This window comes from Bos mutus, chromosome X (genome assembly GCF_027580195.1).
Source record: "Bos mutus isolate GX-2022 chromosome X, NWIPB_WYAK_1.1, whole genome shotgun sequence".
In the NCBI taxonomy this organism is placed as follows: domain Eukaryota; kingdom Metazoa; phylum Chordata; class Mammalia; order Artiodactyla; family Bovidae; genus Bos; species Bos mutus.
In genome coordinates, this window is record NC_091646.1 from 107014244 (window position 1) to 107041753 (window position 27510).

The window sequence follows — 27510 nt, forward strand, 5'->3', positions numbered from 1 at the left end:
ATTGAAGATATACAACAAATAAGACACAGAAGAAAAAGTTAAGAGCAATATACCGATAAGTTGGGAAGGCAAACTCATTTTTGCTACCTTAGCTGAGATAGAGTGGTACATCCTGGGAAAGGTAAGGTTATGCCATATAGAAAAATTATAGTCAGTGCTTGAGAAATAGTGATCTTGAATAAAGTGAAATGGAACTTGTAACTGGAACAGATTCATAGATAAGAATTTATCCTGGTTACAAAGCCTGTTTCCTTTGGCATTTATGCATGGTGATGTTTATTTGCAACTAGAGGCGTTTTCAGGGGAAAGATGAGTGCTTATGAGAATAAAGACACTAGAATCATTTTACCAAATTGTACAATTTATAGAGGAAAATTACTATAATAATGTACAATTCTGTATATCTGGGTTATAAGCAATTTTGAGATAATTGGTCATTCAGACGCCACAGTACAGATATCATTAGAGGATATAGAATTGGAGTATCAGAACAGTGGGAGAATAATTAATGTTTCTAATGAACTATTAAATTTTCCAGGAGAGAAATAGCTTTTCATTTTTTAACATGCATTAATCTTGGGAACTGCAGAATGATTACAAGAGTGATGTTTTTTTGAAAATACACTTACTGTAAACAGCATTTAGAACTGTTGCATACACATTGGTTTATTTACACTATCCTCACCATGAATTGTTAAGAATATAGGAGATTGGGAAAGAATGTGTCTGTTATCTTTTAAACTCACAAGGGGATTTTAAGACCTTGGGAAATAAGGTTCACCACTTTGCACAGATAACATACCAAGGATGTTCTAACTCTCTTACATATTGCAGGGTGGCATGAATTGCAATGATAAATTGCTCTGATAATTGGGTGTAGATTCATGGTAGAGGCTGAAATGATAGTCTTATAGAAACAATTGCCAGATGGTTTTACTGTTTTTCATTATCCTGATCCATCTTTTCACGTGAAAATTTTATTTTTAATTATTTATTTTCATTATGTTAATCAACTTAAACTCCCCCTCTGTTCTGATATACTGATCCAATCATCAGTGTTCATAGGGGGCATACCAATTTTTGTCGGGAATGTTCAAGTTTTTATTTCTATGGATTTTTATTTGCTATGGAAGGAAGCACTCAACAAAACAAGAGGCCCTCATGTTCCAAAAAATTCTTTACCCTGATTGACTATTAGTATTATTAGTATTCTGGTGATTAATAACTTAAGAAAAGCACTGCAATTTTATATGACTTTAGTGATTTAAAAGAAAAAAAAGTACAGAGTTGCACATTAAAATGCCTGTAACACCTTAAGGGCTTCCCTGGTGGCTTAGTAGTAAAGATTCTGCCTGCAATGCAGGAGACACAAGAGATGTGGGCTCAATCCCTGGGTCAGGAAGATCCCCTGGAGGAGGAAATGGCAACCTACTCCAGTATTCTTGCCTGGAGAATCTCATGGACAGAGGAGCCTGGCGGGCTACAGTCCATGGGGTCACAAAAGAATCACACAATTTAGCAACTAAACAACAACACCTTAACCACAGACATAGCACTTTTGAAGCAACTTTCTGGAAAGGAATAGTTACTGCCTGAGAAACTGTTGGAATGTTATGATTAATTTATAACTAATAACCTACAGCTGTTGGAATAATTTAGCATAATAAAGACAGGTGAGATTTTTCCACCAGCTTTCAAGGACAGACCCTATTTCTCTCGCCCAAACAGGACATTTTAACTTTTGTACTTGTCTGAAATCTTGGGAGATAAGGGCAGGATCCTGGAAAGGGAGAGTTAGAGGTGCTGGTTGGCCAGGGCCAAGTGATAAGAAGTTTTGACTGCCAGCAACGGAGTGAATTGGAGCCATAGAATCTGACATCAGCAAGAACAATAAGTAAAAAAAAATTGGGGTTTTCTTGAAATATCGAAGAACTCCTGAGAGGGACCAATGAAGTGGTTGCCAGTGTATTGAAGGTGTAATGTGTGTTATGGCAAATAGATGGGGAAATAATGGAAACAGTGAGAGACTTTATTTTGGGGGGCTCCAAATCACTGCAGATGGTGACTGAAGCCATGAAATTAAAAGACAATTGCTCCTTGGAAGAAAAGCTATGACCAACCTAGACAGCATATTAAAAAGCAGAGACATCATTTTGCCAACAAAGATCCATCTAGTCAAAGCTATGGTTTTTCCAGTAGTCATGTTTGGATGTGAGAGTTGGACTATAAGGAAAGCTGAGTGCCGAAGAATTGATGCTTTTGAACTGTGGTGTTGGAGAAGACTTTTGAGAGTCTCTTGGACTGCAAGGGGATCCAACCAGTCCATCCTAAAGGAAATCAGTCCTGAATATTCATTGGAAGGACTGATGCTGAAGCTGAAACTCCAATACTTTGGCCACTTGATGTGAAGAACTGACTCATTGGAAAAGACCCTGATGCTGAGAAGGATTGAAGGCGGGAGGAGAAGGGGATGACAGAGGATGAGATGGTTGTATGGCATCACCGACTGGATGGACATGAGTTTGAATAAGCTCCGGGAGTTGGTGATGGACAGGGAAGCCTGGCGTGCTGCAGTCTGTGGGGTTAAAAAGATTCAGAAACAACTTAGCAACTGAACTGAACTGAATGAGTGGTATACCTAGTTGAAAAAAGAAAACTATTCTGCTGGTGAGCCAGAGGCAGTCCTGTAAGCTGTGTGTTGGGGGGTATGTATGCTTGTACAGAAGATGGTGAAGTAAATCTGAATTTGCATGAAGACTGAAGTGGTTCATCATGTGTTTGACACTATTACTTTGGGATTGCTGTTTAAATTCACTCATTTAATGTCATGAGGTGGTGAGACGAAGTATTTCATACCCACGGTGGAAAGAAGTAAAAGCTATTAAGACTTTTAAATGAGTTGTTTGATGTCTAAATAGTTGGACTCTATTTAGTTGTTTGTTTCCATTTCTATAAAACTTTCCCATCCTTCTGTTCCCCATCTAACTATGACCAGACAACTGCCAAAATCCAAAATCCATGTTATACTAATGCTTGGTTATAATCTTCAAAGAGATGAATGTCGCTCACTCTCCTATCCCCAGAAATACATGATTCACTGGTCTGGAACTGGGGATTTAGTCTGATCAAAGATCAATTCTGCCTTATTACTGCTACTACTACTGCTAAGTCACTTCAGTCGTGTCTGACTCTGTGTGACCCCATAGATGGCAGCCCACCAGGCTCCCCCGTCCCTGGGATTCTCCAGGCAAGAACACTGGAGTGGGTTGCCATTTCCTTCTCCAATGCATGAAAGTGCAAAGTGAAAGTGAAGTCACTCAGTCATGTCTGACCCTCAGCAACCCCATGGACTTCAACCTTCCAGGCTCCTCCATCCATGGGATTTTCCAGGCAGGAGTACTGGAGTGGGGTGCCATTGCCTATTCAAAATAATACTTGACATCTGTCTCTTGGTTGTATAACAACAATGGATAATTAAACTGGGTAGCTCAATTAAATTGTACCTGGAAATCTTATCAAATTTAAAGTATTACTGGTCATATAAGTTATACAAGTAGTAATTATAGAACATTGGACTTTTTTCTTCTCCTCCAGTCATCAGCAATGGGAGCCATGGGACCCGGAAATATTGGACCACCAAAAATAGAAGAGAATACAGGTAAGTTATACTATAAGAAGTATAGCATATAGATCAATATAATCAGTATACTCTCTTCTTTGGGAGCAAAATTATAGGGAGAGTAATGCTAACACTAGCACTTATCAAAGATGAACTCAAATAATTGTGGGGATGATGAACAGCTATTTACATATAAAGATGCAGTTTTTACTCTATGTTGCAGGTAAGTTGTTTTTCTAGTAATTGAAGTTAATTTGCCTTGAGTTATTCACATTTTGGGGGATGTTTCCTGAGATGGAAAAACAAGAAAGTCCATGTGGTTAGAGAACTTTTTTTTAATTATTTAGGGTCTAGTTACCAAGATGCTTAGCTTCTTCACCTTCTGTGCTGCTGTATTCAGGCAGTTTCACAGAATTCATTCATGAATTCATTAAATAAATATTTGTTGAGGGCCTATTATGTACCAAGTAGTATGGTCATCTCTGAGACTATTATGGAGATCAAAATAGAGTCATTGCCCCCTTTGAACTAATAGTCTTCTGGAAAACAAAATAAAACAAATAACCACAAGATTTCATCTAATGTTGAAAAACATAAATTAAAGCACATTGGGTGACTTATAAAGTCATGGGTCCAATAAACTAGAATAAATACTTTTTGGATGTTTTACTTGTGTTTTGGCTTGTACATTTTCACAGAGTTGAACGTTTTACACAACTTTAAAAATCTAGAAAGTTCTAATTCTATTGCTTGTGATCACAGTTACCAGAGGATGGACTGGGAAAGGAAATGAAGTACTTAGGTAATTGTAAAAAAATTTGTCTGGAAAAATGTTTAAAATAATGACTAAAATGATGTCTGAGTGGACAATTTTAAAATTTCACTAGTTATTATTCTACATACTCAAGAGTATATTTGCGTTATTCAAGAGATCTTCACTTCATAGAAGACTAGTTCAAATTTGGATGTATTTCTGTGCTGCCTGTATTTCTTATAATGTTATGTCTAATAATCTCGAAACTCTGAGAACAATGAGTCATACATAAAACTTTATATATAAAACTGTAATTATGCTTTACAAAGCCCATGTTAAATAGACACAGATCATTTCAAAAGAACTGGCAGTATTGAAAACCTGACAACCAGGTACATTTCTGAGAATGCTTGAAAGACTCAAAATACTGTTCTGCACCTAATGTGAGTTGCCATTTGCTGCCCCAATAGTTGGAACAAATTCAAGCTAGGATTTTGCATGCTTATTTACTTTTAAACATTCGAATATGACATGTAGAAACCCAGGAATATGCTCAGTTTGACATAAAAGACAAGTAAAAGACATTTTCTTTAGAGCTCACGTCTACATGAGTAAAATACTGGATTAAAAACGATCATTGTCTCAACTGTTTTCAATTTCTTTCACTGATAGAATTTTTAAAGAATTATATCAGGCTTGCATGCAGTTCAGTTGCTCCGTCATGTCTGACTCTTTGCGACCCCAAGGACTGCAGCATGCCAAGCTTCCCTGTCCATCACCAACTCCTGGAGCTTGCTCAAACTCATGTCCATTGAGTTGGTGATGCCATCCAACCATCTCATCCTCTGTTGTCCCCTTCTCCTGCCTTCAATAATATAGCTTAGTACAAGATAAAATATTTCTACCCAAATCATCTTGATTGCATGTTTGATTTGTTCTTTGATGTAAAAATATTTTGCATATGATCCTACTTGTTTCTGTAAAACAGTGTAATATTTCTTTGCACATATGTCGTGAAATATATTATCTATAATATATATTTAATATTCAATGTTATTTTATGTACTAAATATTTATATATTATATGTTTTATATGTGTATATACACATATATGTATGTGTACATATATATTTGTAGATATAGAGAGATATGTGTATATACACGTATACAGAGAGAGACTAGGAAGATATACACCAGAATGCTATCATTGACTAACATGAGTGGTTGGATTATAGATTATAGATTATTTTATTTTCTTCTTTTTTGCTTATATATCTTTTCCAAATTTTCTACATACATTATTACAACTCTTCAACGTATTGGTTGTGTGTTAATTAAAAACTTTAAGTCAATTGTTACTAATTTAGCTTCCTTTGACCAAAAAACAAGCTAGTGATTACAAATAGAAAATGTTTCACTTCAGTGATCCCAAACTTAATGTGAAGAAGGACAGGGGGAATTTCAAGGAGTAAAAGGGGCAGGAGGTTCAGTGTTATCTCCCCTTTCTTCACAGTCATCCCTCAAACTAGTAGTGAAAATTGTGAAGAAATCTGGAATCCGGAGGAAGTTTCAGAAGGAGCAGAGCATCATGATGTGTGCGATGTTAGAGACACACCAGAGTAAGTCAAATGAAGTCAGGAACATGTTTGGGAGTTTTAGATGTGTCATCTAATACTGTTCTATTTTTGACAAGATTCACAAAGTAATTTCTACCACATAAAAGATAAAACTATGGTGACACACAGAAGGCATGTGTAATTGATTATTTTTTTCCTTCTAGAGCAGAAACAATAAAACATAATACCTTTCTTTCAGTTATTATCTAGCAAAAGATGAAAAATACAGTCACTTCCATTATAAATTTAGTATCATTTAGTTGTATAGTGTGTAACAGTGGATAAAACCAGCCCATTAAATTACAGGCATTCATACAAACTAAATTATTATGCCATGTTTTTGTGTCAAAGACTTGCTTTTAATTACTTAGTGTTCCATAATCTGAGTAAAATGCTATGTTCTCCCACCAATTATCAGCTGTTACCTGGACCTATTTACTACTTATTTTAGTATTGTGTTTAGTATATTTTGCAGGCAGGATTAAAGGCTTGCTTTCTAGCCTTTTCAATAGGAATCATAAATATGAATTTTAGAATTATCATAAAAGCCTTGCATACTAATAAATGAAATCACTCATTCTTTTAAGATTAAAGTATGTTTACATACATAATTGAAATTAACGATTAAATACACTAAGCTTTAAATATATGTATGTTAAAATAAAATCTTGGTTGAATATTTAGAATAGCTTGAAAAACAAAGGCAATACTTATTGAATTACAATGTACTTTAAAATTTATTGAAAACTTCTATGGTAAGTGATCTGAGAAATTTTGTAATTCCAACTGTAAAACTGTGTCCAATATTAAAAAAAAAAAAAAACTATGCCTCTATCTTCTACCTCAGTTCTGAAAATAGAAGCAGTGGGAGGCTGCAGATAATTAACTGGAAAAAAAGTAGTCAACTTTCAAATAAACAATGTTTAAAAAAAATAAATCTCATAAAAAGAGAAATCAAAGGGGATTTTAAAAGGTTTCTGTCTGCATCTTAAATATCAAGGGAGTGAATCCCAGGTTATGTTTATACAGTGCCCACACATTCCTGTGAAAGTAAGAATTAAATCATTCATTTGTCATATAGTTTAGTGAATGTCAAACAGCCATATGTGGCAAGCTCCAAATCTGAGTAAATTTTTACTTTTCATCCTGATGTTTGATGTTCTGCGAAAGAATATCCCTCAAAATTTTAAGTGAACAAGAACTCCAGTAAGGATATGAAGAAAATTGCTTTATAAGATTTTTTAATCTTTATTTTCTATCTTATGCAAATACATTTCAAAATGTCCTAGTTGATAAAGAACAAAATGGATAGAGAATGGGAACAGGCAGGTCACAAAAGAAGAATAACAAGTTACCAAATAAAAATAATAAGGAGCTGAGCTAAGTCACTGACCTTAGGGAGAAATATGAGGGTCTTTATCTGAGAGATATTTGAAGGAAGATTTGGTATTTGATTAGATATGATGAATAAGAGGAAAACATCAAAGATGATGCTGAGATTAGTCGCTTGGGTGACTGGATGAAGAGTGAAGCCATTAACTGCGATTGGGAATGTAGTGAAGTAGAAGTGGTGGGAGTTTGATTTTGGGTGTGTGGATTGTGAGGTGCCATGGGACCTTCAGGCAAATATACATAGAAGGCAGTTGGAAAATTGCATCTGGAGATGAGGGGAAGGGCAACAGCTAGAGCAAATCCATGTGGGAGTTCAGGGCATGTAGATCAATATCTTTCTGTTTTGTTTTAACCCGGTTTCACCTGTGTAAATACCTGGGAGCTGTTATAGTCTATTAAGAAAAAAGTGTTCCATCTCAAAATGCTGTTTACTCTTAGTCCTGTTCCAACTCAGAGAAATCCCTCTTTCATCCTTGGGTATTCCAGTTCGCAAGTGGTCAGAAGTTCAATGTTGTCCTTTAGTCTTTCTATCCAGAGATTTGCCATTTCTTCATTAGAGTAGGATTAAACAGACAAGATTATTTGTAAATGTTTGCTTATTTCATTCCATCTAAAAAGATAGGGTTCACTTATGGCTGGGGGTTGTATCCCTAGGGTCCCAAATTTGGGGCCTAGGAAAGTTTGTGGATTGTCTTGTGTGAGGTAAAATACCAGGAAAATCATTCCTTGAACTAAGGATTCTGTAGATTCTAAACACTGTAGTTGTAGCTGTGTTGTCTACATGATCAGTATTTCTACTGTAGAATTTTTGAGGTGGAAAAGACAATAGAGATCATTTAGTTCAAACTCACCCCTTTGCATAAATTGTACAAATCCAGAAGCTGAGACCACATGAGTTTGGGACTTGACCAAGATCATACAGTTAATGACAGAAAGAGTACTAAGCCTGGATTTTTCTCACTCTGTGGCTTAAATTTGGCATAAGGTTTCTTTCTATCCATGAAACCCTAGATTATGGGCCCACTATTCTTCTGAGCCATTGTTTTCCAGGAAAGGACCTTCCTTTTTCCTTCTACTTTTACTGTTTGTATAGCTCTGAAACAGTTAACTTTTATTTTTAGACAACTAAGTATATACAACATAAATCCTGCTTTACAGTTTTAGGTGTTTTTGACTAAATTTCTGACTTCTATTTTCTTTATGCCTGAAAAACTGCAAGCACTTTATTTATTTTGTCCTTTTATTTTTTGTAGTACTATGTCCTCATAAGTTTCTAGTTTTCTGCTCTGTGACAGGAAATTGCTCTTTCATTTGAGTCTCTATATCACTGGCTTTTTTTCAGATATGAAATTGTGTACAAACAGCAAGTGGGAACAGAAGATATGTTCCTAGGATTGACCAGAAAGGATGCGTCAACTGCATGTTGCAAAGATCTGGTGGTAAGCCTCTCCCCTCTTCCCCATTTTCCATATGACCATTATAGTTAAATTGACTGTTATGCAAGGCTGTAAGCCCTTTAAAAATAGTGGTTGCTATGTTTGAGGCACTAAGGAAATAATAGAATAGACTATTTGTTTAAAATTGGTAAACATGTACAAAATAAAAAGTTTACACATGTGGATAAGATTTACAAATAAATAGAATCATATGATGTAACACACTGTTTCTAGCCTAATAGCACCACCCAATCTGGACTGAATTTTCTTTCATCCTAGTTCTGTCCTATCCATAGCATCTGATTGGTTATTAATTTCTGATGAGTTGACAGTCAATCAGAATGAAATATTTCCTTCCCTGAATCTGTCTTATCTCTTATATCTGTATCTTTTTTAAAATTTAAATTTATTTATTTTAATTGGGGGCTGATTACTTTACAATATTATATTGGTTTTGCCATACATCAACATGAATCCTCCACAGGTGTACACGTGTTCCCCATCCTGAACCCCTCTCCCACCTCCCTCCCCATACCATCCCTCTGGGTCATCCCAGTGCACCAGCCCCAAGCATCCTGTATCCCGCATCAAACCTGGACTGGCGATTCGTTTCATATATGATATTACACGTGTTTCAATGCCATTCTCCCAAATCATCCCACCCTCGCCCTCTCCCACAGAGTCCAAAAGACTGTTCTATACATCTGTGTCTCTTTTGCTGTCTCACATACAGGGTTGTTGTTACCATCTTTCTAAATTCCATATATATGCATTAATATACTATATCTTTTAATGACTCAGCTTACATTAGGGAATGTAAAAGGGGATTTTTTTTCTCTTAAATTTTGGATCTGAACTACCGACTTAACACTCTAAAAAGACATCCAAATTGTTTTTTGGCTCCCTTATCTGAATGACGTACAGCATGTTGGAGAGCATCCTTTGCCAAGCAAAGGATGTTTCTTTCTGTGTAACAATGGCGATACCAGTGATATCAGTGAGACTACCTTACTGGATCTAACCAAGACTGTGAAATGCAACTCACTTTGGCAATATACACTAGTAATTATGGTGTTTGGTGCTGGGAGTTTATTTTTTGAGAGTAGAGGCTGTGCATCTGTATTTTCCCATCCCTCTCTTAGAATACTCTATGACATAGAATACTGAGGGTGCCCATAGGAGATGCTTAAGATTTTTCCTTAAGCAAATGGTAAATGGATTCTCTTTTGCATAAATTTCAGGTTTTCTCTTATTAACAAAATCTAAGACATTCAATGGATCAAATAAAATAATGAGAATAGCATCTTTAAGGACCTCAGGAGATTTTTCAAGCTCTAACGAGTTAGGTTTCAAGTGATCTTGAAGTAATTAGCTCCCAGGGTTTTACCAGTAATATTCAAATTTCTCTCTCTTAAATGACTGTAAGATTATGTTTTTGATGTTTGATATTGCGAATTACTCTAAACTCTAAAGAAATTTTAGGCCCTAAATAAATAAAACTATTATGAGCCTTTCTATTTCTCCCATGAAAATTGCTCAGTTCAGTTCAGTTCAGTTGCTCAGTCATGTCCGACTCTTTGCGACCCCATGAATTGCAGCACACCAGGCCTCCCTTTCCATCACCAACTCCCAGAGTTCATTCAAATTCACATCCGTCTAGTCAGTGATGCCATCCAGCCATCTCATCCTCTGTTGTCCCCTACTCCTCCTGCCCCCAATCCCTCCCAGCATCAGAGTCTTTTCCAATGAGTCAACTCTTCGCATGAGGTGGCCAAAGTACTGGAGTTTCAGCTTTAGCGTCATTCCTTCCAAAGAACACCCAGGACTGATCTTCTTTAGAATGGACTGGTTGGATCTCCTTGCAGTCCAAGGGACTCTCAAGAGTCTTCTCCAACACCACAGTTCAAAAGCATCAATTCTTCGGTGCTCAGCTTTCTTCACAGTCCAACTCTCACATCCATACATGACCACTGGAAAAACCATAGCCTTGACTAGACGGACCTTTGTTGGCAAAGTAATGTCTCTGCTTTTGAATATGCTATCTAGGTTGGTCATAACTTTTCTTCCAAGGAGTAAGCGTCTTTTAATTTCATGGCTCAGCAATGAAATTAAATCAAATCATTTGCCAAGCAAAGGATGTTTCTTTCTGTGTAACAATGGCGATACCAGTGATATCAGTGAGACTACCTTACTGGATCTAACCAAGAGTGTGAAATGCAACTCACTTTGGCAATAGACACTAGTAAATCTGGTGTCCAGTAATTTTGAGCATTACTTTACTAGTGTGTGAGATGAGTGCAATTGTGTGGTAGTTTGAGCATTCTTTGGCATTGCCTTTCTTTGGGATTGGAATGAAAACTGACCTTTTCCAGTCCTGACTAGCATCAATAATAAAGGTATTCTGAGTGAAGAATCTTGGAAAAATTCACACCTCAGAATAATCACACCTCAGAATAGGAGTGTATAGTTTATCTGAAACAGGTATGTACAGAAAAAGACTTGATCTCCCCCTTTAATGATCTTATAATTGATTGGAGAATTATCTGCAAACCATCTGCAGTGATTTTGGAGTCCCCAAAAATAAAGTCTGACACTGTTTCCACTGTTTCCCTATCTATTTCCCATGAAGTGATGGGACTGGATGCCATGATTTTTGTTTTCTGAATGTTGAGCTTTAAGGCAACTTTTTCACCCTCCTCTTTCACTTTCATCAAGAGGCTTTTTAGTTCCTCTTCACTTTCTGCTACAAGGGTGGTGTCATCTGCATATCTGAGGTTATTGATATTTCTCCCAGCAATCTTGATTCCAGCTTGTGCTTCTTCCAGTCCAGCGTTTCTCATGATGTACTCTGCATATAAGTTGAATAAGCAGGGTGACAATATACAGCCTTGACGTACTCCTTTTCCTGTTTGGAACCAGTCTGTTGTTCCATGTCCAGTTCTAACTGTTGCTTCCTGACCTGCATATAGGTTTCTCAAGAGGCAGGTCAAGTGGTCTGGTATTCCCATCTCTTTTAGAATTTTCCACAGTTTATTGTGATCCACACAGTCAAAGGCTTTGGCATAGTCGATAAAGCAGAAATAGATGTTTTTCTGGAACTCTCTTGCTTTTTCGATGATCTAACAGATGTTGGTAATTTGATCTCTGGTTCCTCTGCCTTTTCTAAAACCAGCTTGAGCATCTGGAAGTTCATGGTTCACGTATTGCTGAAGCCTGGCTTGGAGAATTTTGAGCATTACTTTACTAGCGTGTGAGATGAGTGCAATTGTGCGGTAGTTTGAGCATTCTTTGGCATTGCCTTTCTTTGGGATTGAAATGAAAACTGACCTTTTCCAGTCCTGACTAGCATCAATAATAAAGGTATTCTGAGTGAAGAATCTTGGAAACTAAATCACACCTCAGAATAGGAGTGTATAGTTTATCTGAAACAGGTATGTACAGAAAAAGACTTGATCTCCCCCTCTAATGATCTTATAATTGATTGGAGAAATAAAACTAGCACAAATTAACTCATTTTATTACTAACAATTATGCTCTGTGTTGACAATTGTAATTTTACCAGGAGTTCAGAAGGTTTGGACAAGACATGAATACCTTTGAATGCCAGCAACAAATGAAATATTTGTTCATGCTATGGCACTACACCACATGTATAGCATTCTTTTTATTCATACATTCAATCTTTAAATAGTTATTGAATACTACTGCTTATTAGGCACTGTCCTTAAGTATTAGGGATGCAAAGACAAATAATAAACAGTCAATTACCATCAAGGAATTTACAGTTAAGGGAATGGAAACCTAATAAATCATTGTAGTTCAGTGTGGTAAGTACATATTTAGAGGCAATACCAGGTATTTGGTGACAAAGTAGAAAGGGATCAACGTTGGGTGGATAGGATTTCTCCAATGGACAACATTCCAAGAAGAGCATTCCAAGCAGAAGAAAGAGCACATGGTAAGGTATCCAGGCATGAAATAGCATGGCCTATTTGGGTAAGCATTGAGTGTAAGCAAGAATAAAGAATAATTGTGGACAATGGTGTACTGGTAAGCTGTCTCTCAAAAAAGCTTTTGCTTGAATTTTATGATGACATCCACTGTCATTACTTAACCCCACTGGGAAGGCTCTGACTGCAGAGGTTGATGACCTCATCTCAAACATTTCTTGCACAAATTTTAAGCTTAGTATTTCTGTTAATAATATGGCATTTCCTCAACTCTACGACATCATCAAATTGTAGATATGCCATTTGTTTAGCAACAAAGGAAAAATACGTATACTACCACATTAAATATGAACATTGATTGTGTGATTCATCCCAATAAGAGAAACATAAAAATGTGAGGAAAATAGCACCTTAGAATTAGCTAAATATGATGTTTGGGGCCTGGATCTGATTTCTATGTAACAATCTGACACAGAGACTTTAAGAAGAAGCCATCTGCTAAAGCTGAGGAAGGTACTGGGTTGTCCAAAAAGTTCGTTCGTGTTTTCCATCACATCTTGCAGGCAAACCTGAATGAACTTTTTGGCCAACCCAATAATAGGACCATAAACAATCTATTTAAATACAAGGACTGATTTGGGGTTTAAAAATGTATAAGAGCCAGCTTTCCTTTACCCTCTCCAGACTCCTTATAAGAAAGCAAGATTTATGAGTCCTAAATCAAAGAGTGAGTCCTAAACAAAAATCAGAGTTAGGAATATGCATGTTTTCAGCAAACCTTCCACCCTTTCCTTCTAACCCCAACCAGAGAGTTCCATTATCCAAATTATGCCTGCTGCTCCAATTCTGAGTTTGTAGCTACCAAGCTTCCCTTGCCTTAATCTATATTTAGGCATCTTATTTTTAAATAAAATTGTGTATATTTAAAGCATATAATATGTTAATTTAATATATATAGACATAGTGAAATGATTCCTACAGTCAAGCTAATTAACATACCATCTCCTTGCCTACCATTTATGTGTGTGTGTGTGTGTGGGCAGAGCACCTTAAGTCTACTCTCTTAGCAATTTCCCAGTATTCAGTACAGCATTATCAACTATTACCATGCTGTACATTAATTTTAGAGCTAGAACTAGGCCAGTGGTTTGCATGTTTGTTTTGTTTTGGGTTGCCAGCCCTTTTCTTCAAGCAAAATTCTATGAGAAAGCCAAACATATAAAACAAATACTGCTGCCTTAGTTAAACGGGTACTATCATCCATGACACAGCTCCTAGGAGAAAAATTGGGGCTCTTTGGAACACAGTTTGAAAGATGTTGATTTAGGATTTCCTCCTTATATTACAGTTGAGAAAATAAGGTCAAGCTTACAAGGTCTCTTATACTAACATAAGAGAGTCTAGAGGGCCTTTTCTCCTAGATGGCATGCATGTTTTTCTTTAATCCTCGTGAGTAGAATCCTTCTATTTTATTTTATCTTAAATCATATTTTATCTTTTATCTTCTATACTCTCCATTCCTCCCCACAAGACTTCTACTATAATGGATTTGATGCCTATCTTTGAATACATATTTATCATTGTTTTCTGTAATTTTTAAAATTCAACACATACTTATTGAGCATTTACTGTAGGCCAGATACTTGACATGCAGTGTTAAACAAAATAAATGTAAGGTTCTCCTTCTCTCCAGGTGATTACTGTTAAGAGATCAAACAGTCCATAAGCAGCACAGATTTTCATAGATCCATCCAATAAGGAAATAAGCCCCAAAGGATGTAGTTTATGATTTACACAATTGGCATAAGCAGAATCACCATGGTGTCAGATCCCCATGTCCCTTTGCCCCACAGGACAACAGTGAACTACAGGAGCCAGATGACAGGTAACATGAGTAGTGAGACACTCTTGCTGAAGAACCAACTCTAGACTGCAGCTAAGCGGTTTTATAGCTTGCATCTATACCCAGGGCAAGGGAGGTGGAAAGTCCTTTGCTTTGTTGGAACCTCATGACAGCCTCCTGCAAGATAGGGAGCTTCCCACAAAGTGGAAAGACAGATAAGAAACAGCCTTGAGACAGCTCCTCACAAGACCACCTGTCTTCTCAAGCTCCAAGATAATTACAGGATGTTCTGCCAAGACCTCGGGCAGACTGCAGCTGAGCCTTGCCTACATGGCCTATGTGAATAGTGCAAGATTGCCAGAGTGCCATGGTGAAGCCATTTCCCTACATTTGCAGTCCATAAATAAAAGTTTTTATCCTGATTGTTTTCACTTAACATGATATAATAACAACAAACAATTGATACAATGCTTACTATGTGTCAGGCATTTCCCTAAGAACTTTGCACATAGTAACTCATTAATTTTCACATCAAAACTTGACGAAATAAGTGCTATTATTCCTGTTTTATAAATACAGTTCCTGAAGCACAAGGAAGTTAAGTAACTTGCTTAAGGTCATGCATTTAGACTCTGGCAGAACTACAGTTTGAACCTAGGCCCAGTTTGAATTTGATAGAAGTGTATGCAAAGTGATCTGGGTACAAAAAAGAGGAAATTGGGGTAAACTTCACAATACAGGTGGCATCTGATGACATCTGAGGGACGTAATGGTTTGCCAGGTTGGAGCTGTCTAAGAAGCGTAAGTAGGGTGAACAAAGGTGTAGTGCTGTGGAAGTATAATATACAGTGTGTTTTGAGAACTATTTGTAATGGTCTTCGAGCCCCAAGATTCTTTGGCATGGAGTAATAAAACAGAATACCCAGCTTAGAGCTAGTTGTAAAAGTCTTTGAATATCATACCATATGTTACAGACTGGATTGTGTCGCCCTCAGTTTGTATCTTGAAACCCTAACTCCCAACGTGATGGTATTCAGAGATAGAGCCTTTGGCAGGTAACTAGGTTTAGATGAGGTCACATGGGTAGGGCCATCATGATGATATTAGTGCCATTATAAAAGAGACACCAGAGTGCTTTCTCTGCTTGCTTTCTATCCCTGCCATGTGAGCATAATGAAAAGGTAGCCATCTATAAGCCAGAAAGAGAGCTCTCACCAGAAGCCAATCATGCTGGCATGTCTGGCATACTCAGACTTCCAGTCTATAGTACTTTGTTTTGGTAGCCTGAGCAGACTCAGATGCCATGAAATTTGGACTTACTGTGGGGTTTAGAGTTCTTAGACATTTTAAAGTGGGTGAGTTAAATGAGTAGATGTATATTTCAGAACAACTCTATTTTGGCAGATTATGGTGGAGAATTTGGTAGAGATTATGGATGGAGGAGCCTGGTAGGCTACAGTCCATGGGGTCTCGAAGAGTCGGACACGACTGAGCGACTTCACTTTCACTTTTCACTTTCATGCATTGGAGAAGGAAATGGCAACTCACTCCAGTGTTCTTGCCTGGAGAATCCCAGGGACGGGGGAGCCTGGTGGCTGCTGTCTGTGGGGTCGCACAGAGTCGGACACGACTGAAGCGACTTAGCAGTAGCAGCAGCAGCATCATGGTAAAAGATGAGTGTGAGTTTGGGAGACTGGTGATAGGAAAACCAGCTGATAGTTGCACTAGTTGAGGTAAGAGAAATAAGAGCCTGGACTATGGCTGTGGGGACAGAGAGGAAAAAGTGGTTTCAGTAGACATTTTGGAGATACAGTTGACTCTTGAATAATGTGGGGGTTTGGGGTGCCTACACTCCATACAGTCAGAAATCTAATTCTGACTTTATAGTTGGCCCTCTACATCTGTGAATCTGCACCCATGGATTCAACCAACTGCAGATGTGTAGTCCTGTAGTATGTATGTATTTAAAAAAAAAAAATACACAGATAAGTGGACCCACACAGTTCAAACTCAATGTTGTTCAAGGATCAATTGTAGTATTTTTTGAATTAATTAATTAATTTATGGCTATGCAGGGTCTTTGTTGCCACGTGGGCTTTTTTTTTTTTTAATAGTTGTGGTGAGTAGGGGTTATTCTTTGTTGCAGTGTGCAGGCTTCTCACTGAGGTGGCTTGCATGCAGCCCATGCTCTTGAAGCAGAGCATGGGCTCTAAGTGGGCAGGCTTCAGTGGTTGTGGCGTGTGGGCTTCGTTGCTCTGCAGCATGTGGGGTCTTACCAGATAGGGATTGGACTGTGTCTCCTGCATAGGCAGGCGGATTCTTTACCACTGAACCACCAGGGAAGCTCTCAATTGTAGTATTGATAGTATTTAGAAAGTGGTTGAATGTGGTGTGTAAGGGAGAAACAGGAGTCAGATTTCTAGCTTGGGTGGCTGGGTGAATGGTGATGGCATTAATCAAGATATGGGAAGGTAAAGTGGTTTATATCTGGATAACAGGCTTATGTTTTTTAATTCATATTTGCTCATCTGAATCTTCTGTATTTTGTATAACTACTCTGTATTACTTCTAGAATGAGAGTAAACAAAAGGTGGCTTTATTTGTTTTTTAGGGATCGGGTATGGAGTGCAAAAGAAAGAAGACAAGTTCTAGAACAAAAATATTAAGTTTGGGCTATACTGAGTTTGAAATACAAATATGTATGGAATTCAAAGATAGAGACTAGAGATGTTGATTTTCAGATTGCTGTTTATTCTCTGTAGGGGTTAGAATATACTACCACAGACTGCTTGCTGGCTTTGCGTCTGGCTTGGAATGAAGTAGAACTGTTTTTAAGTAGTAAGTGTGTGTGTTTGGAGAGGGGGAAGTATGGAGAGGGATACTAGGAAACTTGCAGAAATGGGACTAATTGAAGACAGAATAGATGATCCCTGGGAAGGCTCAATAATCAAAGTTCAAATAGACATTGTAAATTATCAGTCAATTTCCAGGCTAGGTATTGAAAACTGAGAGACGTTAGGTCAACAAAATGAGGTTGGAATTGTGGCATGGCTTTAGAGATACAGACGATGATGGAGAAGCCAGGAAACTGTCATAGAAGCAAGGTGAGAAGAATGGGAGCCTGCCTATCCCTGACAAACAGGGATGTCTGTGGTACCTGACCTCTTGGGTGTAAGCTGGGGAGTGTGAAAAAGGAATTTTAGGTGTTAAAGATGTGTAAGGAGGCCTCCCCATAGGACTGTTGATGGCAGGAATGAGGATGGGTGCAGTGGAGAGGTAGGTCAGTGGATTTCCATCTTTACCTATGGGTGTTTAACAGCTCACTATCTCTAAAATCCAAAAATGAATGACTAGGTTTCTTGATTTTCTGCCAAATGGCCCATCATTTGTTCTAGGAGCAGGAACAAGCCAGCAGATGGCTTCATACTCTTTTTGAGCTGCAATGGATATATAATATTTTGGTGCTCCTACTATAATGGATTTCTATTGATAAGGGAACATGCTGATGTGACTTTGAAAACAAGACATTAAGCCTGTTTTTATTTTTCATTGTCACCTCCTCACTGGGATATGAGCCTTACTCCATCTCTAAATCTAACTGGGAATGGAGTGAGAGTCAGGGATAGGATGGGAGTCAGTCACCATCTGGCAGACACAATCAGGAGTCACATGTTTATCACATGTATTCATCTCAGAAGGAGCTAGCAATCATTCTGAGCAAAGTGTCTGCACATCCTCTGAGAATTCACTTGTTTTTTGAATGGTATGCTTCTCAAATCCCAATTTCTCTCAAGGTTAAAACAGTCATTTTCATTTACTTCTTATAAATAAATAGATTTGGCTGCTTGATAATGGAATGGATTCTCTTTTCCATTTAAAATTCTGGAGAATGGACACCTTTTTTTCTAGGCTTTCTGATTATGCTAACTTTACTTGATTGGTTATATATCAGACTGTGTGGCAGGGAGAAAGATATTTGAGCTGTAATACAATTCCTCATTATCAGCTCCAGGCAGCACAGTAAACCTTCAATTAAATTTCTAATAGTTCTTTCAGTAATATACATACATTATGGTTAATATCATAATATTTTTCCACAATGATGGTAGGGGGATGAATACCTCCTTAATAGCTAATCTAACTGTGTAGACTTAATATATATCTGATGATGGAAATTATATATATTTAAAGTTTTAAATAATACCAAAATTAGTAGAGTTGAAAATAAAAGTCCCCTATAAGACTTCTCTACTGGTCCAGTAGTTAAGACTCCTCACTCCCACTGCAGGGAATGCAAGTTTGATCCTTGGTTAGGGAAGATCCCATTAGCTGCAGTATGTAATAAAAAAAAAGTTCCCTGTAATGAGAAAGGTATAGATAGATAGATTGAGAGAGAGAGAGGGAGGGAGGGAGTTTGAAATGGGCTTAAGGTCATGGATTGAATAAGGGTGAAAGATGTCCTATATATATTACTTGGTAGCAAAATCAGTAATTTTACATTTTGATTATGTCATTTGGAGGAGGTTTCATCAAATATTTTAATTATATGGTCCAGAATTCTTGAACCAGAACTGGAAGAACCTTCTGAATCCATGCAAGTGGATTCACAGATAGACCATAGAAAATATAAATATTTGAGGGACGAATAAAGGAAAGGAACAGAAAAGGATATACAGAGATGGGGAAAACCATAATAGTATCTACGGCTGCAGAGAAGTAAAGCAGGATTAAGAAGTCTGGTGATTTTTGAAAGAGAGCAGCTTCAGAGGCATGATAGGGGTTAACACTGGGTTGCAGAAAGCTGAGAAGTGGAGAAGAAATGAGGAAGAGAAGGCAGTAAATATAGATTATTCTTTGAGACAGTTTACCAGTGAAAGGGAGGAGAGAGAGGAGATGGGTGGTGAAGAGGAGGCCTGATTTAGGGATTTTTGAAAGAATACTTTTCAGTTAATGACAGGAATCCATTCACTTACTCATATAATATTTATTGAGTGACTACTATATGTCATTAGACTTAATGAACAAACCATAAAGAAGTAGTCATGGTACAGGCCCTTAGGGGACTTCTAGAATTGGGTAGAGGCTACTCAGGTGGCTCAGTGGTAAAGAATCTGCCTGCCAAGGCAACAGATGCAAGAGACTCAGGTTTGGTCCCTGGGTGGGGAAGATCCCCTGGAGTAGGAAGTGGCAACCCACTCCAGTGTTCTTGCCTGGAAAATTCCATGGACAGAGGAATCTGGCAAGGCTGCAGTCCATGGGGTTGGAAGGAGTTGGACATGACCAGCATGCACACAGAAATGGGTAAAGGCATTTTTGGCTACAGGATGTTATTGACCTTTAGTACTCAGGGGCCAGGAATTCTCTAAATCCTGCAATAAGAGGAACAATCCTAAAAAATGAAGAGTTGTCCTAGATAAAATTAGAAAAAGAGAGGTTGAAGACATGAGACTGACCACTCAGCAATATTCTACCCTGTTGATTACTCCTTCCTTCTTTTTTTGAATACAAAAGTATTTATTTTAATAAACTTTATATTTAAAATAGAATTTTAATCTGTCTACTCACAAAACCTAATTCAAAACATGATACATTTATCTCTCTAGCTGATTTGATGTTACTCTTTTACAAACAGCACTCAATTTCTAATTGTTTTATATTAAGACTCTGTAACTAAATGAAGTCTATTTTGTCAGAAAACATTTCATTTTAATCTTAAAGAGTGCTTTTTTAAAATGAAGGCACCAACAAGAACTACTTTCAGATGGTAGAGAATTTCTTATTTTTTAAAGACTCTGTGGTTGACCACTTTTTCATTAGTTCCCTGTAGCAAGACACTTTCTATTTTACCCTAAACACTTTTTTTCTCTTTAATGACCTCACTCTCCTGGTTTTCCTCCAAAATCTCTGGACATTCCTCATCTCCTTTGCTTCCAGATCACTGGCTCTTCTCCTGCCTGAAGTTCTCTAGGTCTCTGAAAAAGACCTATGTATTATTATTTCTCTAATATATTTCTATCTAGTCCCATGGTTTTAAATGCTGCTCATCTGTATAGTCTTAATCCCTTCAATGAGCTTCAGATTCCTATAACAAACCTCTCACTTGACATCTCCCACTTGTTTAATAGGCAGTGCAAACCTAACATGTCCAAAACAGAACTCTTGTCTTCCCCAACCTTATTTCCTATTGATCTTACTCATCTCAAGAGAAGACAACATTCACCCAGTTACACAAGCTAAAAATTTAAATCATTTCTTATTTCTCTCTTCTTTATACCTCATGTGCAATTCATCAGCAAGTCTCATTGGCTCTGCTTTCAAAATATATTCTAAATCCATCTAATTGTTATTACCACAACAACTACCATCATCTTTCAAACCACCATCACCTCTCAACTGGACCATTATGATTCTCTTTTGATTCATCTCCCTGCTCCCACTCTTGCTCCTTTGGAAACTTCCCACAGTGTCCAGAGAAATTCCAGCATCAGCGTTAGTCCTTCCAATGAATATTCAGGACTGATTTCCTTTAGGATGGATTAGTTGGATCTCCTTGCTGTCCAAGGGACTCTCAAGAGACTTCTCCAGCATCACAGTTCAAAAGCATCAGTTCTTTGGTACTCAGCTTTCTTTATAGTCCAACTCTCACATCCATACATGACTACTGGAAAAACCATATTTTTGACTAGATGGAATTTGTTGGCAAAGTAACATCTATGCTTTTTAATATGCTGTCTAGGTAGGTCATAACTTTTCTTCTAAGGAGCAAGTGTCTTTTAATTTCATTGTTGTATAGAATTAGATAAACGGAGATGAAATCAAAGAGAATCAGAGCCCCAGATATGCCTGCCAGAGGGGCAAGTGAAAGACTACAGGGATAGAAAACCAGATCAATGGAGCAATGCATAGTCAAATAACAGACCTACATAAATGTAGAATCCAGTTTGTAATGAATGCAGCATTTATTACAAATTATGGGGAAAGGGTATACTGTTCAACATATGGATTTAAGACAATAGGTTTAACATATGGGGAAAAATTAAGTTATATATCTATGTCATGCCATAAATAAAAATACTTTCTAGATGGAATACAGATCTGAAATAAAAACAAAAAAATAAAAATAAAAAGTGTATCACATGAATTCTTCACTCAGAACCCCTGGTGGATTCTTATTGCACTTAGGACAAAATCCAAATTTTTTATCTTAATCCTTGAGGTCTTAGATGATCTGCCCCTGCATCCTCTTCAGTTTCATCTAATGCCACATTTTCTTCCTTGTTCATTATGTTCTAGCCACCCTGGCCTTCTTTCTGTTCCTTCAGTATGTCAAGTTATTACCTGGTTCTTTCTGTTCATTCCAGTTGGAAGGCTCTTCCTTCAGTTAAGTTCAGTTGCTCAGTCATGTCTGATCTTTATGACCCCATGGACTGCAGCATACCAGGCCTGCCTGTCCATCACAAACTCCCAGAGTTTACTCAAACTTATGCCATTGAGTCGGAGAAGGCGATGGCACCCGACTCCAGTACCAATCTTGCCTGGAAAATCCCATGGACGGTGGGGCCTGGTGGGCTGCAGTCCATGGGATCGCTAGGAGTCGGACAGGACTGAGCAACTTCGCTTTCACTTTTCACTTTCATGCATTGGAGAAGGAAATGGCAACCCACTCCAGTGTTCTTGCCTGGAGAATCCCAGGGACAGCAGAGCTTGGTGGGCTGCCGTCTATGGGGTCACACAGAGTCAGACACGACTGAAGCGACTTAGCAGCAGCAGCAGCATGTCATTGATTCCGTGATGCCACCCAGCCATCTCATCCTCTGTCGTCCCTACTCCACCTGCCTTCAATCTTTCCAAGCATCAGGGTCTTTTCAAATGAGTTAGCTCTTCTCATCAGATGGCCAAAGTATTGGAGTTTCAGCTTCAGCATCAGTCCTTCCAATGAATATTCAGGACTGATTTCCTTTAGGATGGACTCATGGATCTCCTTGCAGTCCAAGGGACTCTCAAGAGTCTTCTCCAACACCACAATTCAAAAGCATCGATTCTTCGGTGCTCAGCTATCTTTATAGTCCAACTCTTACATCCATACATGACGACTGGAAAAACCATAGCTTTGACTAGATGGACCTTTGTTGGCAAAGTGATGTTTCTGCTTTTTAATATGCTGTCTAGGTTGGTCATAACTTTTCTTCCAAGGAGAAATTGTCTTTTAATTTCATGGCTGCAGTCACCATCTGCAGTGATTTTGGAGCCCAAAAAAACAAAGTCTGACACTGTTTCCACTGTTTCCCATCTATTTGCCATGAAGTGATGGGACCAGATGCCATGATCTTCGCTTCTCTTTCTGCCATAAGGGTGGTGTCATCTGCATATCTGAGGTTATTGATATTTCTCCTGGCAATCTTAATTCCAGCTTGTGCTTCATCCAGCCCAGCATTTCTCATGATATACACTGCATATAAGTTAAGTAAGCAGGGTGACAATATACAGCCTTGACATACTCCTTTCCCAATTTGGAACCAGTCTGTTGGTCCATGTCCAGTTCTAACTGTTATTTCTTGACCTGCATATAGATTTCTCAGGAGGCAGGTCAGGTGGTATGGTATTCCCATCTCTTTAAGAATTTTCCACAGTTGATTGTGATCCACACAGTCAAAGGCTTTGGCATAGTCAATAAAGCAGAAATAGATAATTTTCTGGAACTCTCTTGCTTTTTCGATGATCCAGTAGATGTTGGCAATTTGATCTCTTGTTCCTCTGCCTTTTCTAAAACCAACTTGAACATCAGGAAGTTCATGGATCACATACTGTTGAAGCCTGTCTTGGAGAATTTTGAGCATTACTTTACTAGCGTGTGAGATGAGTGCAATCGTGTGGTAGTTTGAGCATTCTTTGGCATTGCCTTTCTTTGGGATTGGAATGAAAACTGACCTTTTCCAGTCCTATGGGCACTGCTGAGTTTTCCCAATTTGCTGGCATATTGAGTACAGCACTTTCATAGCATCATCTTTTAGGATTTGAAGTAGCTCAACTGGAATTCCATCACCTCCACTAGCTTTGTTCATAGTGATGCTTCCTAAGGCCCACTCAACTTCACACTCCAGAATGTCTGGCTCTAGGTGAGTGATCATACCATCATGATTATCTGGGTCATGAAGATCTTTTTTGTATAGTTTTTCTGTGTATTCTTGCCACCTCTTCTTAATATCTTCTGCTTCTGTTAGGTCCATACCATTTCTGTCCTTTATTGTGCCCATCTTTGCATGAAATGTTCCCTTGCTATCTCTAATTTTCTTGAAGAGATAGTCTTTCCCATTCTATTGGTTTCCTCTATTTCTTCACGCTGATCACTGAGGAAGGTGGTCTTATCTCTCCTTGCTATTCTTTGGAACTCTGCATTCAAATGGGTATATCTTTCCTTTTCTTCTTTACCTTTAGCTTCTCTTCTTTTCTAAGCTATTTTTAAGGCCTCCTCAAACAACCTTTTTGCCTTTTTGCATTTCTTTTTTTGGGGATGATCTTGATCACTGCCTCCTGTACAATGTCGTGAACCTCCATCCATAGTTCTTCAGGCACTTTGCCTATCAGATTCAATCCCTTGAATCTATTTCTCAGTTCCACTGTATAATCGTAAGGTCATACCTGAATGGTCTAGTGGTTTTCCCTACTTTATTCAATTTCAGTCTGAATTTGGCAATAAGGAGTTCATGATCTGAGCCATAGTCCACTCCCAGTCTTATTTTTGCTAACTGTATAGAGCTTCTCTATCTTTGGCTATAAAGAACATACTCAGTCTGATTTTGATGTTGACCATCTGGTGATGTCCATGTATAGAGTCGTCTCTTCTATTGTTGGAAGAGGGTGTTTGCTATGACCAGTGAGTTCTCTTGGCAAAATTCTATCAGCCTTTGCCCTGCTTCATTCTGTACTCCAAGGCCAAATTTGCCTGTTGCTCCAGGTATTTCTTGACTTCCTACTTTTGCATTCCAGTCCCCTATTATGAAAAGGACATCTTTTTTGGGTGTTAGTTCTAGAATGTCTTGTAGGTCTTCATAGAACTATCCAACTTCAGCTTCTTCAGCATTGCTGATCAGGTCATTGACTTGGATTACTGTGATATGGAATGGTTTCCCTTGGAAAGGAACATTCTGTCGTTTTTGAGATTGCATCCAAATACTGCATTTCAGACTCTTTTGTTGACTGTGATGGCTAGTCCATTTCTTCTAAGGGATTCTTGCCCACAGTAGTAGATGTAATGGTCATCTATGTTAAATTCACCCATTCTAGTCCATTTTAGTTCGCTGATTCCTAAAATGTCAGCGTTCACTCTTGCCATCTCCTGTTTGACCCCTTCCAATTTGCCTTGATTCATGGACCTAACATTCCAGATTCCTATGCAATATTGCTCTTTACAGTATCGGATTTTACTTCTATCACCAGTTCCATCCACAACTGGGTGTTGTTTTTGCTTTGGCTCTGTCTCTTCATTCTTTCTGGAGTTATTTCTCCACTCTTCGCCAGCAGCATAATGGGCACCTATCGACCTGGGAAGTTCATCTTTCAGTGTCCTACCTTTTTGCCTTTTCATACCATTCATGGGGTTCTCAAGGCAAGAATACTGATGTGGTTTGCCCATTCCCTTCTCCAGTGGACCATGTTTTGTCAGAACTCTCTACCATGACCCGTCCATCTTGGGTGGCCCTACAAGGCATGGCTCATAGTTTCATTGAATTAGACAAGACTGTGGTCCATGTGATCAGTTTGGTTAGTTTTCTCTGATTGTGGTTCTTAGTCTGTCTGTCCTCTGATGGAGAAGGATAAGAGACTTATGCAAGCTTCCTGATGGGAGAGACTGACTGAGGGGGAAACTGGGTCTTGTTCTGATGGGCAGGGCCATGCTCAGTAAATCTTTAATCCAATTTTCTGTTGATGGGTGAAGCTGTGTTCCCTCCATGTTATTTACCTGGGACCAAACTGTGGTGGAGGTAATGAAGATAATGGCGACCTCCTTCAAAAGGTTCCATGCACTCACTGCTACACTCAGTGCCCCCAACCCTACAGCAGGCCACTGCCAACCCACGCCTCCACCAGAGACTCCTGGACAATCACAGGCAAGTCTGGGTCAGTCTCTTCTAGGGTCACTGCTCCTTTCTCCTGGGTCCTGGTGTACACAAGGTTCTGTTTGTGCCCTCCAAGAGTTTGTTTCCCCAGTCCTGTGTAAGTTCTGGCAACCCTGTGGTGGGGTTAATGGTGACCTCCTCCAAGAGGGCTTATGCCATACCCAAGTCAGCTGCACTCAGCCCATGTCTGCTGCACCCAGAGCCCCTGCCCCTGCGGCAGTCCACTGCTGACCCGTACATTCACAGGAGACACTCAAACACAGTTCTGTCTTGGTCTCTGTGGTGTCTCTGAGTCCTGGTGCGCATAAGGTTTGTTTGATTCCTCTGAGCGTCTCTGGCGGGTATGGGGTTTAATTCTAAACGCTATTTCATCCCTCCTACTGTCTTGCTGGGGCTTCTCCTTTGCCCTTGGACATGGAGTATCTCCTCAAAGTTGCTCCAGTGCCTACCGTCTTGCTGGGGCTTCTCTGCCCTTAGTGTGGGGTATCTCCCCACAGTCGCTCCAGCGCCACGCAGCTGCAGCAGCTCCAGCACCGTACAGCTGCTGCCGCTCTTCCTTCAGATAGTGATAATTACCTCCTAATTCTTTCCTGTTGAATTGCATGAGTTAGTACCTCCAGAACTATGTTACATAATAGTAGTAAATAATGGTTTTATTTATTTCTCCCCTTTAGAATATTTCTGATGTTTCCTCATTCACCCTGATACTAACTTTTGTGTTGTGTGTTAAGAACCTGTTCATCTATTCTGATTGATCAAATGCCTTTTTAATGAAGGCAATGGCACACCACTCCAGTACTTTTGCCTAGAAAATCCCATGGATGGAGGAGCCTGGTAGGCTGCAGTCCATGGGGTCGCTAGAGTCAGACATGACTGAACGACTTGACTTTCATTTTTCACTTTCATGCACTGGAGAAGGAAATGCAACCCACTCCAGTGTTCTTGCCTGGAGAATCCCAAGGATGGGGAAGCCTGATGGGCTGCCATCTATGGGGTTGCACAGAGTTGGACACGACTGAAGTGACTTAGCAGCAACAACATGATATTTTTACTTTTTGATCTACTGGTATATTCAGTTTCTTAATATTGAAACATCTTTGTATAAATTCATTTACTCAACACATATTTATTGATTACCTATGATATCCCATAGTAATAAACAAAACACAAATATCACTGTATTCACAAAGCATACTTTCAGTGGGAGAGTTGAATGAACAAAATAAATACAAAATTGTATTTTACATTGGAAGGTGATTAATGCTATGAAGGGGGAAAAAGCAAGGTGAAGTGATAGCATGTACTAGGGAAGCTAGTGGCTGCAGTTTTAAATTCTGTGATCAGGGAAGACCTTACTGAGAAGGCAATTTGTGCAAAGACTTGAAGGCATCTCTCCCCATCAGGAAGTGAGGCTAGGATGCTGGAAAGTTATCTAAGTGGATATTTAAATCACCAATGTTTAAGATACCAGTTAATGTTAGAAATATCAATAGAGAACAAAGAACTATTCTTAGAGAAATAGGTATAGGAAATCTGACTCGGGAATTGGTAGATGGTGCCAACAAGGAGGGTAATTGGTGGTATAGTATGAAGACATGAGATTTATTTTTAAAAAGATGCAAGGAAGCGGAGGCAGGCCTAATGATATACGAAAATTGGGAGGGGGGAAAAAAAAGACAGGCACAAATTGAGAAGACTATAAGGGAATCAGTGTCATCAAGGTAAACTAAGGTAAACCATCAGTTTAAGAAAAATTGCAGAGAATATTGAGAGGCTAATGAGA

The 27510-nt window shown here is 38.6% G+C and overlaps 1 protein-coding gene across 2 annotated transcripts in view; it reads left to right on the forward strand.

Annotated features, from left to right (window-relative positions):
- The window catches only part of DNAAF6 (dynein axonemal assembly factor 6), a 49946-nt gene that overhangs the window by 8214 nt on the left and 14222 nt on the right, over positions 1–27510 (forward strand). For both annotated transcript variants that reach the window (XM_070365866.1, XM_070365867.1), the window contains exons 3-5: positions 3595–3658; positions 5887–5992; positions 8724–8820. In XM_070365866.1, coding sequence (XP_070221967.1) covers positions 3595–3658; positions 5887–5992; positions 8724–8820 — 267 coding nt within the window. The remainder of the gene's footprint in view (positions 1–3594; positions 3659–5886; positions 5993–8723; positions 8821–27510) is intronic.